Genomic DNA, 15,625 nt, shown 5'->3' on the forward strand with positions numbered 1-15,625 from the left:
TGTTAGAGTTTCTTCGAAAGTCATTATTACTTTAAAAAACAATTCTAATTGTAATGTGATATTAATTTTGACATTTATGTTGTGTTCAGAGTTTCGTTAATGCAAAACGTGATTTTTGTCACTTACGTGACTATATAAATAAATGAAATAAGTATTTACAAAAATAAATACTTATTTCACTTGTATTAAAATTATTTCAAATAAAATAATAAATAATAATAATAATAATAAATAAATAAATAATAAATAATTTCAAATTAAAATATTTTATATTTTAATATAATCATTTTTTATTTCTCCAACTTTTTGAATGTTCGACACTATAAATTCGATTTTTGAAAGTATCTTCCTAACAGTCTAAATTTAACTGTCGCTTAGAATACTTGACAAAGAAAAATCATTTTGCAAACATTTAATTAGTGACAACAATTGTATTTCAACATTTACAAGTCTTCATCAATATGTCTCCAATCTTTACTCTTTCATTACTTTTGGCCATTGCTGCAGTTCGTAAGTATTTTTTGTTACACTATGATTATTTTTATATTCATAAAAAATTGTTAAATTTTTTTTTTAATATGTATATAATACAATTTTTTTTCATTAAATAATTTATTAAACTATCTTTTGCTGATAAATAAATTTTCTTTGAAATATCGTTTCTATCTATTAGTAGAAGAAGAAATAATTTAAATAATTATAAGTGAGAAATGTAAAAGAAAAAAATATTTTGTTTTTTTTAAATTGTATAGATATTTAAAATGAAATTTAATTTTAATTATAGATTCCAGTAAGTACAATTGTGGACCCAATGCAATTTTTAAAGAGTGTGGATATTCAAGTGATTGTCACAGAACATGTGACAAGTTAGATAATTCGATGTGTATCAATGACATGGTAAATTCTTTAAATATAAAAATAATCATTATTGAACAGTAATTAAATATAATTAAATTTCCATTTTTCAAATTTCAGTCCTCTTTTGGACTACGGGCATGTATTTCAGAAAATAAATAAACTCAATTTCAATTTCTATAGCAATACTAAAATACATTGTACTTTAATGAATTTAATTATTTTTTTTTTAATTATGTTTAAATCTCACATTTGATTTTATTTACAGATGTGTCATGTTACCTGTGAATGCATAGAAGGATATGTAAGGGACCTTGAGTCCAACAGATGTGTTTTACCTCATCAATGCCCATATGGTAAATTACAAAATATAACTAAAAAACATAATAAATATAAATAATTACACAGCCACACAAAAAAAAATTTTGGTCTGAGGGTCTGACTATGCCTACTGTATGTTTTTTTGGTCGCTAAATCCGAATTCTAGGTCCGTTTTACCCCATCAGATCAGGATTTTGAGATAACCTCAAAAACCCAATATGGCGGACACTTTTTCGAAAAATTCATCGGATTTGTCTGAAACTCTTTATTTGGGGGTTTTTCGAAAAATGCCGTCATGGCAGATACACTTGAGGAATTTGTTAAGATGCCATCTTAAATTTTTGAAAACTGACTTCAAATTCGTAATCAGCGACTCCGAAAACACCCGAGTAACGAGTTTCAGGCGATTCCGATGAATTTTTCGAAAAAGTGTCCGCCATATTGGTTTTTTGAGATTATCTCAAAATCCTGATCTGATGGGGTAAAACGGACCTCGAATTCGTATTCAGCGACCCAAAAAACATAAAGTAGGCATAGTCAGACCCCCAGATCAAAACTTTTTTTTTTGTGGCTGTATAGATATTTAAAATGAAATTTAATTTTAATTACAGTACCCCAACAGCCAATCCATCAATATCAATGTGGACCCAATGCAATTTTTAATAAGTGTGGACATTCAAGTGCTTGTCACAAAACATGTCTCAATATGAATAATAATCGGATATGTGTGAGTGACAAGGTAAATTCTTTAAATATAAAAAAAATCAATATTGAACAGTAATTCAATATACACTGGAGTCTCCCAAGAGAGGACTTCTGAAGAGAGGACTAAGTAGTGACGCGGCGCGGTAAGGAGTGAGAGGGGAAGAGATGGGCGGGATCAGAAAGAGGAACGTGAACTCAGGAGCGTTTGTTTTTAGTGTACCTTTCTCGCGTAGTGTTTTACATACGTAACAGAATGTATTCTGTTAAAAAAAACACATCTCTGTGATACGATATACGGCCCTGGAGTGTTTACAATTTTCGGCGTCAAGGACGAATTCCGTAGAGAGGTCCAAGACTCTTTCTGTCCTCTCTTCGGAGACTCTAGTGTAATTAAATTTCCATTTTTCAAATTTCAGTCCTCTTTTGGACTACGGGGATGTATTTCAATAAATAAATAAATTCAATTTCAATTTCTTGCAATACTAAAATATATTGTACTTTAATGGATTTAATTTTTTTTTTTTTGAAAATTATGTTTAAACTTTACATTTGATTTTATTTACAGATGTGTCATCCTGGCTGTGAATGCATAGCAGGATATGTAAGGGACCTTGAGTCCGACAGATGTGTTTTACCTCATCAATGCCCAAGAACAGGTAAATTACAAAATATAAGTAAAAAACATAATAAATATAAATAATTACTTATTTGCATCTAAAAAAAAAAAATTTCCTTTCTTTTAATTGTATAAATATTTAAAATAAAATTCAATTTTAATTACAGTACCCCAACAGCCAAATTGTGGACCCAATGCAATTTTTGTAGAGTGTGGATATTCAAGTGATTGTCACAGAACATGTGACAAGTTAGATAATTCGATGTGTATCAATGACATGGTAAATTCTTTAAATATAAAAATAATCATTATTGAACAGTAATTAAATATAATTAAATTTCCATTTTTCAAATTTCAGTCCTCTTTTGGACTACGGGGATGTATTTCAAAAAATAAATAAATTTCATTTCATTTTCTTGCAATACTAAAATACATTGTACTTTAATGGATTTAATTTTTTTTTTTTTTTTTTTTTTTTTTTTTTTGAAAATTATGTTTAAACCTTACATTTGAATTTAATTACAGGCATGTCATCGTGGCTGTGTATGCCTAGAAGGATATGTAAGGGACCTTGAGTACAATATATGTATTTTACCTCATCAATGCCCAAGATATGGTAAATTACAAAATATAAGTAAAAAACATAATAAATATAAATAATTACACAGTCACACAAAAAAAAAATTTTGATCTGAGGGTCTGACTATGCCTACTGAATGTTTTTTGGGTCGCTGAATCCGAATTCTAGGTCCGTTTTACCCCATCAGATCAGGATTTTGAGATAACCTCAAAAACCCAATATGGCGGACACTTTTTCGAAAAATTCATCGGATTTGTCTGAAACTCTTTATTTGGGGGTTTTTCGAAAAATGCCGTCATGGCAGATACACTTGAGGAATTTGTTAAGATGCCATCTTAAATTTTTGAAAACTGACTTCAAATTCGTAATCAGCGACTCCGAAAACACCCGAGTAACGAGTTTCAGGCGATTCCGATGAATTTTTCGAAAAAGTGTCCGCCATATTGGTTTTTTGAGATTATCTCAAAATCCTGATCTGATGGGGTAAAACGGACCTCGAATTCGGATTCAGCGACCAAAAAAACATAAAGTAGGCATAGTCAGATCCCCAGATCAAAACTTTTTTTTTGTGTGGCTTTATAGATATTTATAAAATGAAATTTAATTTTAATTACAGTACCCCAAGAGCAAGCTTAAGAGCCAAACAATTATCAATATCCATATTATATAATATAAAAATAATCATTATTAAACAGTAATTAAATATAATTAAATTTCCATTTTTCAGGTTTCAATCCTTTTTTGGACTACAATAAATAAATAAATTCAATTTCAATTTCTTGCAATACTAAAATAAAAATACATTGTATTTTACCTCAGCAATGCTTAAGAAGAAGATATCCAATATATTATGCTGAAATAATCGCAGTTAAAAAAATTATGTAGGAAATAGTAAAGAAGGTAGTAAGTAGTAGTAAGTAGTTTTAATAATAAAATTTTTAACAAAATGCATAGAATGTTTAATTTTTAACTCGCCACCTCACCCCACCAATACACATTTCAAAAAAACGTAAATATGTTCATGAAAACTTAATAAATTGCTAAAATCAAATGATATTCGTTTTTAGCAATGAATTCCACGTCAGATTATACTCACAATAAAGTATTTTCAAAAAAAAAAATTTCGAAGAAATTATAATTGAAATAATGATAAATTTCCCTATTTGATAGATAAGTTTAAAAATAAATTTTCACCTAATGTTTTTGATCTTTTTACACAATAATCAATTAATATAAACAATAAATAAATAAATAAATAAGTGAGGCAAAATTTCTGAAGTGATCAATAATAAATTTTTTTTTATATAAATAAATAAAGATATATAAATAAAAAACACATTTAAATATCTACTTTGTATAAATTTTATTTTTGATACCTTCACTCAATGTGTTAAGGGGGGGAGGGCAGGGCCATTTTTTGCAATTTTTTCGAAAAAAACCGATTTCTTTCCTTTCTAGCTCGTAGCCATCAAATCCAATCTGTCTCGCTATATTTTTCCTGTAATCTACACGTGAAAATACGTATGTGTACTAAATTGCAGTTTGCAGTCTATTTCAATGTATTTCTTCCCGCTGAATTCGAATCCGAATCCGAAATCAGAATTGTCAAATTAGTTTTTATTTTTGAAATAAACTCAAAAAACTGATCAGGAAGAAAAATAAAATCAAAAAAGTTGAATTTGAATGTCACTGCGATAGTGTAATTTCATGTATTTTTTGCCGCTGAATCCGAATCAAAAGTCAGAATTTGTTAGATTCGCTCAAATTTTTGAGATAATTGCAAAAAAAACTCAAAATCAGTTTTTTGGAATTATCTTCAAAAATTGAGCCAATTTGATAATTCTGATTTCGAATTAGGATTCAGCGTGAAAAAATACATGAAAATGCAGTATCGTTGTGTTTCGGGAAAAAAAAATTTCTTTGAGCTAATCGACAAAAACTGATAAAAATCCTGAATTAAGGGCACAGATAATTTTTTTTGCCGAAACACTACGTCAGTTTATTTCTTTGTATTTTTTCCTGCTGAATCCGAATACGAAGTCAGAATTGTCAGATTGGCTCAAATTCCAAAAAACTGATTTAAAATTTTTTGAGTTTTTTGCAATTATCTCAAAACTTTGAGCGAATCTAACAATTCTGACTTTGGATTCGGATTCAGTGGTAAAAAATACATTGAATTACACTATCGCAGTGACATTCAAAATTTTTTTAACTTTTTGATTTTATTTTTCTTTCTGAGCAGTTTTTTGAGTTTATCTCAAAAATAAAAATCAATCTGGCAATTCTCACTTCGGATTTGGATTCAGCGGAAAAAAATACATGGAAATAGACTAGTGAAGTGTCTCGGCCAAACCACTTTTTACTTTTTGTGTGCCTGTGTTATTATTAATTTTTATCAAAAACTGTAGAAGGGGGGGAGGATTAAAATTTTAGTGAAATATGAACAGTGGATTTTTTAAAAAATCATAACTATTGTATAACAGAGTGAAAAAAAATTTGATCGTTTTTTAATTAATTTATTTACATTAATTAATATTTCGAAAACAAAAAAAAATTTATTTAATTTGTTTATTAAAAGCATATATTTAAAGCTTCATATTAAGGGGTAAAAAAAAGAAATAAAAATTGTCCTTTATTAAAAAACAGTGAAAAATATTTTTGATTTTCAAAAAAAGGGGTAAATTTTGAATATTTAAAAAAAAATTTTGCACCATTCGAAAGAGTAGGAAAAAATCTTTCGAAATCATATAGGTCAACATTTTTTTCATCCCTTTTATACAATAGTTATGATTTTTCAAAAAATGCAATGCTCACATTTTGGCAATTGGATCACTTCAGGAATTTCGCCCCAAATGTAAAATGGACTGAGAAAAATGAATAGACTCCTGGTGAGATATTGTTCTATATTTCTGTATTTTTTTCATCCTCGCTCCAATCAGAGATCATGGACCGCAGCAAACGCATTATCGATGAGTGATACATAATAAAATGCACGTTTTACTGTAATTAATTAATTAATTGAAACGAATTTTATAATTTCACTTTTTTTTTTTTTTTTTTTTTTGTTTTCTTCACATTCCTATAAGTGTACTGGACAGCGTGTCAAGTGTTACGCAGTAAAACGTCCTCAAAAATTTCAAAAGGACCGTCGAATTATTTTCACAGACATTTCTTTTTTTTATCATCAAATTTTTCTTCTCATGTAACAATTTTTCCAAAAATTTCTTCTAAATTAGATTTTTTTCTACTTCCTCAAAAGAAAGTTTACATTATTCAAAAAGTATTTTTTTTTTGTATTTTCACTAGAATTTCTGTTTGTCTTTTTTTCACCTCTAAAATTTCATTTTATTAGAATTTTACTATTTTTTTAAAAAATTCTATTTATCAAAAATTTATGTTTTTAATTCGATTTGTAAAATCGAAACTTAAATTTATTATGCCACAAAATTCCATTAAAAAACAGAATTTTTACAACAGTATAGGTATTTCTAAATTTTTTCAATGAATTTAGCAATTATTTTTAGCGAATTTTTTTTTTCGCTATACTTTTTTTATTTTCTAATAAATCTGTCCAGCAATTTATTCCCAATAGGAATAAAAACAAAATTACAAAACAAATGACAGAAAGAATATTAAAAGTTTAATTTAAAAATTAGTTAATTCAGTTTTTTTTTTTCTTTTTTCTATAGCTTGCCTCACTTTCCATGGTTATGAATGGAAGCAAAGATGACTTATTTTCTTTTCTTGTTTTTTTTTTGTTTTTATATTTTTTTTTTCGTATATGCAAATGTTTATTACCAAAAATTCTTTAAAAAATCATTCAACGATTTATATCTAAGAAGGAAAGGGAGTTAAGCGAGATTTTATTTTCTCTTTTTAATGTTTTCAAAAACATTTTTCTTTCTAGAAAGTTCGATTGGCTCCTTTCCCCTCAAAAACCCTTCGAAAATTTTTTTTATCTAATCGCATGCAATTTAAAAACAATTTTTTTTTCTAATGCAATAGAAAATTTCATTTGTGTACAAAAAAAAAAAAATTTTTTTTCTCGTAAATATTTATCTTTTGTGCAAAAAAATGTTATTTGCACAAAAAACTTGTTTCTTTTAATCTCTCTAAATTTCTATACAAAAAAAAAGAGAAAATGGCAGATTTTTCCCAACCTGAAGATTTTTTTTTTTAAATAATAAAAAAAAAATAATAATTGTTGCAAATACGAATGAGCGAGAATTTTTTCGAAGGGTACATTTCTAAGGATGAAACGAAAACAATTTTTTATTCAACTCTCAAAAAACGAGTGAATTATCAAATATTAACATACCAAAGCGGAAGGCGGATATTATTAATAATAATAATAATAATAATAATAATTATACCCTTCAAAAAGCACAAAGTGCAAGAAGGATATGTATTTTTCTTTTCTTATTTTTCATCAAAAGTACATTCTTTTCCCGTCAAAATTGATTTCGCTTGGCAGTGGAGTTTTTTTTGTTTCATCTTTAAAATGAAAAAAAGAAAATAATTGAGAAATAATATTCAAGTATGTAAAAAAAAAAATGATGCATAGAAAAAAAGGATTTGATTAAATCGAGTAGAGAGAAAAGACTCAATACTTCTGCGAACACAAGTACACACAATACCAGACACAAGTGGCTTCTTCTTTTTTTTTTTTCAATCGCAGAGATGATCGGAATATTCGCAGATTCGACGGAATATAACTTTCTTATAGGGAAAATCACTTTTTCCATTTTTTTTTTTTCAATTATCCAAAGTGACTTTATTTTCTGAGAAGGAGGAGGGACGAAGAAGGTGCGCGAACTTCCGCGAAGGCATCCTGCATCACTCTCTTATTTCTGCATTGCTTTAGCTAGACAATATTGTGTTAGGCCTTAGCGTCAACTTCCATTGACTCCATTGCATTATTCTCAATCACAGGAGGATTATTGACAGCTTCCCTGCTCTCTCCCACTGCCTTTTCCGCCTTCTTTTTCTTCTTCTTAGCGGATTTTGGATTTGCCGATGATTGCAACAACGACTATACAAAAAAAATCATTCATTCTTTATTAGAAATTAAACTAAATTTTTTTTTTATCTACAATTAAAACTTTTAAATAATTAATTTATAATTAATTCACAATTTTCAAAACTATCAATTAATAAAATATGGAAAACACAATTTTTAGTATATTTGAAATTTGAAGAACTCTTAAAAAAGTTGAAAAACGATTGTAATGTTTCGAGATTCAATTTTGTTTTAAATTTAATATTTAATTTTTTGAAATAATTAAAATACACAATAGATACTTTTTCCAATTTTCACGTCGGTGAAGTTCACAATGTTTATGATCAACGATTGTAAGGAAAAAATATTTTTCTATGCTAAATTATTATTTTTTATTTAAAAAATTTTTTGCAACGTTTCTTGATGAATAATTTTTGAAAAAAAAAAAATTGTAGACAATAAATTAGTTATTATTTTTGAGTGAAAAATATTTTTTTTTTTCAATCGTTGTTCATAAACGTTGTGTGAACTTCACCGACGTCAATTTTCTTATAAACAAAAGAAAAAATTTATTTTGAACATGAATTAAAATTTTTAAATATAATAAACAATAATTAATTTATTTTTTTGAAATTAAAAACAAACCATTTTTTTGTAAACTTAAATATTAATTCATACTTTAATACTAATTACTTTAATTACTAATTAATTCATACTATTTCATACTAATTTAATTCTATTTATAAATTAAATTCTTTTTTAATATCTAAAATTTATATAATTAATTTATTTTGTAAACGATTTTGAAATCGTTTAAAATTGCAAATTTTGCCTTGAAAATTGTAAAAATTAGTTTGAAATTATTTTTTTAAAGAATCAAAACCAACATTGAAAAAAAAAATTTTTCAATTAAACAGTTTTTCAATAAAATTGTAAGCAATTTTATTTGTAACACATTAAATAATTAAAAATTGCATTTGAATAAAAATTAAATATTTCTTATTGAAATTGTTAAATTTTAGGTTTAATAGTTCAAAATATTAAAAATCAATTTGTTTAGAATTTTATTAAGACATATTTAAAGTCATAAAATTGTTATTTACTTTAAAAATCCAAAAATATGGAGTTGAACTCTATTTTTTGTTTGAGGAGTAAGTTTTCAAAAATTGATAAATCCATATTTTGTGTTATTTCAAGAAATTCCAAAAAATTACATTTGTCACATAACCACTTAAATTAATTTTAAAAAAAATAAAATTGTAATAAATTATTTATATAAAAATGTTTTTTGAATTTAAGAAGTTTTGTTTTCAATTAAAGTATACACATTTATAAAAAATATTTTTTAATTCTTTCATGAAAAAAATTTATTTTTAAATAATTATCGAGTCACTTTGAAGGCAAAAAATAACGATAACACATCATTTAAATTGTAAAATTATGTTTCACTCGTAATTTAAGAAAACTGATTTTTTTAAAATTATGAAAATTTGTTCGATAATAAAGTATAATATTAATTTTTAAACGATTTGTTTATCAAGAAAAGTTCAAGGAAACAAAAAAATTACTAAGTTTTCTTACACAAAGGTAAGTAATAACCTTTGTGATAAATAACTGTGAGTGATAAAAACTTGGTCAATGCGCTTACTCATCTCTCATATCCATATATGCAAGATAAGATTTCAAAGTTGTACAATAACGCTTCACAAAAATGTATCAGTCATAATACAATTTATCAGTGTGTATTTTTTTGCAAAAAAAAAAAAAAAAAAAAATGTCTCTCCTTTTAAAACTTATACAAAACAATTAACAATAAAAATAATTTATAATTCATTCAAATTTTGCAATAAAAAAATATTTGTATAATAAAATATTAAAAAATCAAAAAAAAAAAAAAAATAGAAAAATTAAATTTTTATTTATTTTCAAATATAAAAAAATGATAAATACCTTCAATTCGGGATCCTCGACAACGCATTCCGATTGATAACAGTCGAGATCGATTGGAGATCCAGTAATTTTATGGGGTCCATTCGGCATTAAAAGTACTGTAAATTTGAATTGCGCTGCAAATTCGGTCGGCTTCTCATACAAAACCTGATTTTACCACAAAAAAAAAAAAAAAAATTAAATGATTATTAAAAAAAAAAAATTCTTAAAATTCCTTTTTTAAAAAAAGCATGAGAGGAATAAGATAATTAACCTGGAAAGGCTCGATGAGTCTGTGATTGACACATTCAACAACCGCCATTTTTGCCTTCTTTTCATCCTCAAAAGTACGAAGATTAAATGGCATAAGACCATGTTTATGAGTCACTTCTGAATAGAACATGCGAGATGCTTTCAATTTTAATTGATACGTTTCCTCAGTTTTCTTGTAAATAGTCACGCGTGTATCTTGTTCCCGTCCAACGCCATCGCCAGTACTCACCAATACGTCCATAGCATAAACCTAAAAAAACAAAAAATATAAAAATATTTTATTTTAAAAAAATATATATTTATTGATATAAGAATAGAAATACAAAACCGAATAATTGATTTCACAAACAAAAAAATATATTTTAACATAATAAACAAATTACCTCGTGCGTTTCAAGAGTGTATTTTTCGTGTTCCTTTTTTTGCGCGTCATTTGGATTTTGAATAATTGTCTTCTCGCCGTCAATTTTAAACTGCTTCAATTGATGGCTCAACATACCTTCAATGGGTTTACATTTGTAAGCTTCGCAAATTTTTTCCACCGTTCCTGTTATCGTGTACGTCTATATATATATTGAAAAGAGAACAAATAACAATAAATTAAAACTATTCGTACGAATGTTTTCGTTTATTTTGAAAAAAAGGAAATTTAATCGATAAAATAGAATTTTACCTCAGTGCCGGGCTTAAGAAGCCTCAATGCAGCTTGAGAAGCATAATGTGCAGCCAAAATGACGTCAGCTTTTCGTCCAGTGACCTTTTTTTCAGCTGAGGAGCCAATTACGAATGTATGTGCAACTACCGCGATAAAACCATCAATATGTGCTCCAAGATCACTACAATAAAAACGGAGGGAAAAAAAAAAATCATTAACTTTTGACATGGCATAAAAGTTACTTTTTTTCTTAAAAATACGATGAAAAGGTTACGGGAAAGATTTACTGAAAATAGAGGGCAAAAAGGTGATAGTTAAAACCAATTAAATTAATTTTTTATCAACAATTGAAAAATTATTAATTTAAAATTTCCAGGTAAATTTTTTAAACTTAAATCAAGTAAAATTTGAATAAATTGAAATTTGTTAAATTTGAAACTTAAATTAATTAAAATTTGAAGAAATTAAAATATGGATAATTTGAAACTTAAATCAATCAAAAATTTGGATAAATTGAAACACAAATCAATTAAAATTTGAATAAATTGAAATACGGATAATTTGAAACTGAAATCTATTAAAATTTGAATAAATTAAAATTCGGATAATTTGAAACTTAAATAGATTGAAATTTTGTGAATTTTAAATTTCGATAGTTTGAATATGCATTCAATTCAAATTTTAATTACATAATTAATTTGTTTTGATAAAAAAATAGAATTGATTGAAAGTTGGATAATTTGAAATTTAAATTCAAAAAATTAAATTAAAAATTGTATCAATTAAAATTGGTAAAAAAAAAAGAATTTAATTATTTACTTAGTGACAAAAAGATGATAAAAAAAACTGATAGTTAAAACAAATTAACATAATTTTCATTAATGATTGAAGCATTTATAGTTTAAAAAAAATTGTGTAAATTTTGAATTTTCGATAAATTGAAACTTAAATCAATTAAAATTTGAAAAATTTTTTTGAATTAATTGAAATTTATATCACTGGAAATTCAAATAAATTTGAAATTTTGATCGGATTAAAAAATAGAAAACAAAATAAAATTGAATTTAAATTTGCAAAGATACTAATTTAAATAAATTGAATTGATTGAAATTAGAATAAATTGAATTAAGATTGATTACAATATTAATAAAAAAAAAATGCTTCAATTTAAATTTAGATTTATTGAAATTTGGCCTAAATAATTTTTATAATCGATAATAAATTTTCGATAAATTGAAACTTGGATCAATTGAGATATTTATAGAAAATATGAAAATCTATAATTTTGTGTCTTTTAAATAAATATGTATAATTTTAAGAATGTTAAAAAAAAAATTCTTTTTATACTTATAAATTATTTTTTTACATATCGGAGCTTAAATCAATGTTTCTTTTACTGTAAATTCAATTATTTTTGAAATATTACATCCATAAATTAATTAAATTATAAGAAATGGTGAAAAAGATAACAAGTTAGTCGAAACATAAGAAAAATTAAAAAAAAAAATGTGAAAAAGGTAAAAAATTATTAAAATATGTGAAATAGGTAACAAAATTTTCAACAGGTGAAAAGGATAAATAGGTAATATCCTAATCATTGTTTTAATTTTAATTTCTCAAAAAAAAAAAAAAATTGTAAAAAATTAAGAAAATTTTTCCAATGAATGAAAACTTACACTTTAACCATATCCTCCTCTTTGAGAATAAGATCCGGTTCGCTGGCAATTGGAGAAAAATGGCATATACAGTTATTCACCGATATACACGTTGGAAATGCAATTCCCTTCTTTAAATCTTTTTCCTTTTTAAATACTTTACTCGTCTCGTCAAAGAGTAATTTATCGCCATATTCGCAAACTTCTCTCACCGATGCACCAGCTACGCATTTTTCCAAAACTTGCTTCAGAGCACCTGAATTAAAAAGCAAATTAAATTTATCAATTTTTTACTTCTCGACTAGATATAACTATACTTTTTACAATAAGAAACATTAATACAAAAATAACTACTGTGTAATTTTTATAATTTCATTTGTTTCTCATTTTTTTTTCTCCCCCCAATTTAGGTCAAATATTATCTCCATTTATTTGATAATTTTCAGAAAAAAAATACCTAATTTGAAAATTAGTCAATTTTTTTTTTTTACAAAAATTCTTTTCTCAAAAGGAAAAATTGATAAATGTGAATAATTAAAAATCTAGAGGCAAACATAACCAAAAAAAAAAAAAAAATTCTCATACATCTGACGAAAAAAAAAAAATTAGTATAAAAATATAATATTCTATTTTTTCTCTCTTTCTTTCTTTCAATGCGAAAAGATAAAAATTGAAGAGAACTATGCAGAGATGTCCATAAATATATATATATATATATAAAAGGCAAGCCTGCGCACAAAAAAATGTAAAAATCGAAAAAAAACCGGTACAACAATCGACAATAAAGAAAAAAATATTTGTTATAAAATTGCAAAATTCTTATGAATTTTAATGAAATGAATTTTTATCAATAAAATGAAATGAATTTTTAATATATGGAAAAAAGCACGCCAGCCCACATGGTAGGAGGGCCCCGGCATTGGCGGGTTATAAGATCCCATATGGCCACATGGAAAACACAAGGATAATGGAATGATAGATGATCATAAAAGGTTTGTTTTGGATATTTTCACATATCTAGTAAACGATAAGGCGTTTTCTTACGGTTTACAAGCTCGCCGGCCATTTTATACTTGGTGACAACCAAGTCTTCGGCGATGGTCTTCTCATTATCGTCCTTGTCCGCCATTTCTTCAGCACACAACTGAACGCATTTGTGTGTACACCAAAAATCACGTGATCATCATAGATTTTAATTCATTGAAAAACTGTGCAGATAGCGCTGACAAATTTTGCGCGCGTAAAATTAATTTCATGCGCGGGAATAATATATTTATTTTTTTTTTGTTAATCGAAAAAAAATCCATATGGTTTTTAAAATATTATTTATGTACACTTTTTTTTAATAGTTTTATAATTTTGTCGTATAGATAGTTTTTGAAATCTAATGCAGTATAACATAACCTTAAATTTTTTTGGGTGGGATTTAAACATAAAATTTTTTGTTTTACTTTATTTTTTTAATTTAATAATGTACATTAAACTATTTTAAATTTAACTTGAAAAATTTAATTAAAAAAAAAATCTCTTAGAGAATAAACGAAAATTTTCAGTAAAACAGCTATAATTTATTATAACAGGAAATAAATAGTCTACAAAATACATTATTCGACGAAAAATCAATTATTACGTTCATTGTGTTTTACTAGTTTCAGAGGCATTTTTTTCATTGGAAATAACATCTTTTATTGCTGGCATTTCTAAAATAGAATTAATTCCATTTTTCGTGTGACTAGGTAATTGTGCGAGAAATTTCATGCTGATCATTACGCCTTTATTCCAAGAATTTCTCATTTTATCTGATATATCAGTTGTTTTTGGTAAATCTGGAAGCTATAAATAAAAAAAAAAAAATTACAAAAATCATTTACAAAAAAAACAAAAATTCTTTTTAAAAAAAAATGAAAATTTATGAACTGTAAACATAAACAATGTCAATTTTTTTTTACCTCGTTAATTATTTCCTTTGGCACATTTTCTTTTACAAGTGGTGCAATTTTATTGTAAATTTTTCCATAAAGTTTTACACTTTCTTCCTGATTTGACCAAACACCCTCGCGAATTGTAAAATAAAGTAAACCACCCGCAATTGTAGATTTGACTGCAAATCTGTAAACATAACCTCAATTTTATTTTGACGTTTTTAATATATGCAATTATAGAACTCGTAATCCAATTTGTGTGTGTGTGTTTTTTTTATTCCACTTTTGTAAAGTACTAACCGTAATATACCCATTTTTAAATGGTTTTTGTAATTTTGTTACAAAAAAAAAAATTCCGAAATTAAATTCCAAATTGACAAGTCTAAAGAAGGGGAAACTTTAATTGATTTCTATAGTAACTTCCTGCAACAATACTGCTGCGCGCATGTCATATAAAAGTCGTTTGATTGGTCGAAATAGTGTGGGGTTTATTTTAAAAATGATTTATCGAAATTATTTTTTTACAATTTAAAAATAGAATAATTCATTTTTATAATTAAATTATTAAGTTTGTGAAAATGTTTTACTTGGGTAAAAATAATTAAGTTTGGATCAATCAAGTAAATTTTATTTTTTCTAATATTCTTAACTCTATCATCCGGTGACTGTGTTAAAAAAAATAACAGAATATCATAAATAAACATAAAAATATTAATAAAGGGACGCATGATTTGCACCCAAAATCCATTACATTAAATTGTCAAAGCATCGAGATTTATTACATTGACTCTCCAATACATGGATTCTTCAAAACGTCGACTGACCAAAACATCGACTTGTAAAATTATCGACTCCTCAAAACATCGAATTTCCAACTGGTCGAATTTCAAAATGATCGATTTTTAACAACGTCGATTCTTCAATGCATACATTTACCATCACATATCCTTATTAAAACATCGAATTGTTAATTCATTGAATTTCCAAAACATGGAATTTTCATAGCTTTGAATTACCAAAGCATCGACTTGTTATAACGTCGATTTGTCAAAAAATGAATTTTTTAATGCATCGATTTTCCAAAACTCTGATATTATAAAACGTCGACTCGCAAA

At 25.8% G+C, this 15,625-nt stretch overlaps 3 protein-coding genes across 3 annotated transcripts; 1 reads left to right on the forward strand and 2 right to left on the reverse strand.

The window, feature by feature from the left end:
* The first annotated feature begins 340 nt into the window (after positions 1–340).
* Positions 341–6,146, forward strand: LOC127277658 (matrilin-3-like). The gene is made up of 8 exons (XM_051298963.1): positions 341–510; positions 785–897; positions 1,124–1,211; positions 1,788–1,915; positions 2,447–2,537; positions 2,665–2,777; positions 3,023–3,113; positions 3,805–6,146. Exons 1-8 carry the CDS (start codon positions 462–464, stop codon positions 3,834–3,836), a joined length of 705 nt encoding a protein of 234 aa, XP_051154920.1. The 5' UTR covers positions 341–461; the 3' UTR covers positions 3,837–6,146.
* On the reverse strand, positions 5,972–13,778 carry LOC127277657 (proliferation-associated protein 2G4). The gene is made up of 7 exons (XM_051298962.1): positions 13,633–13,778; positions 12,610–12,844; positions 10,952–11,114; positions 10,662–10,841; positions 10,280–10,528; positions 10,027–10,173; positions 5,972–8,109 (listed from the first exon to the last, which is right to left on the reverse strand). The coding sequence occupies exons 1-7, from the start codon at positions 13,715–13,717 to the stop codon at positions 7,957–7,959; spliced, it is 1,212 nt and encodes a 403-aa protein (XP_051154919.1). The 5' UTR covers positions 13,718–13,778; the 3' UTR covers positions 5,972–7,956.
* Positions 13,779–14,134: 356 nt separating this feature from the next.
* Positions 14,135–14,951, reverse strand: LOC127277663 (MICOS complex subunit MIC13-like). Its single transcript, XM_051298968.1, has 3 exons — positions 14,811–14,951; positions 14,538–14,697; positions 14,135–14,421 (listed from the first exon to the last, which is right to left on the reverse strand). The coding sequence occupies exons 1-3, from the start codon at positions 14,822–14,824 to the stop codon at positions 14,221–14,223; spliced, it is 375 nt and encodes a 124-aa protein (XP_051154925.1). The 5' UTR covers positions 14,825–14,951; the 3' UTR covers positions 14,135–14,220.
* Between the last annotated feature and the right edge of the window lie 674 nt (positions 14,952–15,625).

The sequence above is a fragment of the Leptopilina boulardi genome, unplaced genomic scaffold (assembly GCF_019393585.1).
Source record: "Leptopilina boulardi isolate dan_hultmark-lab unplaced genomic scaffold, ZJU_Lbou_2.1 LbouV2_172, whole genome shotgun sequence".
Lineage (NCBI taxonomy): Eukaryota > Metazoa > Arthropoda > Insecta > Hymenoptera > Figitidae > Leptopilina > Leptopilina boulardi.

Bases quoted from the DNA above. Each gene is read 5' to 3' on its own strand.
- LOC127277658 (XM_051298963.1), top strand. From the start codon at position 462: ATGTCTCCAATCTTTACTCTTTCATTACTTTTGGCCATTGCTGCAGTT. The intron at 2,538-2,664 runs GTAAATTACAAA...TTTTAATTACAG, and splicing joins TCATCAATGCCCAAGAACAG to TACCCCAACAGCCAAATTGT. The intron at 2,778-3,022 runs GTAAATTCTTTA...ATTTAATTACAG, and splicing joins CGATGTGTATCAATGACATG to GCATGTCATCGTGGCTGTGT.
- LOC127277657 (XM_051298962.1), bottom strand. From the start codon at position 13,717: ATGGCGGACAAGGACGATAATGAGAAGACCATCGCCGAAGACTTGGTT. The intron at 10,529-10,661 runs GTAATTTGTTTA...TTGTTTTTTTAG, and splicing joins ACACTCTTGAAACGCACGAG to GTTTATGCTATGGACGTATT. The intron at 10,174-10,279 runs GTTAATTATCTT...TGGTAAAATCAG, and splicing joins GACTCATCGAGCCTTTCCAG to GTTTTGTATGAGAAGCCGAC.
- LOC127277663 (XM_051298968.1), bottom strand. The intron at 14,422-14,537 runs GTAAAAAAAAAT...TTTTATTTATAG, and splicing joins CAAAGGAAATAATTAACGAG to CTTCCAGATTTACCAAAAAC.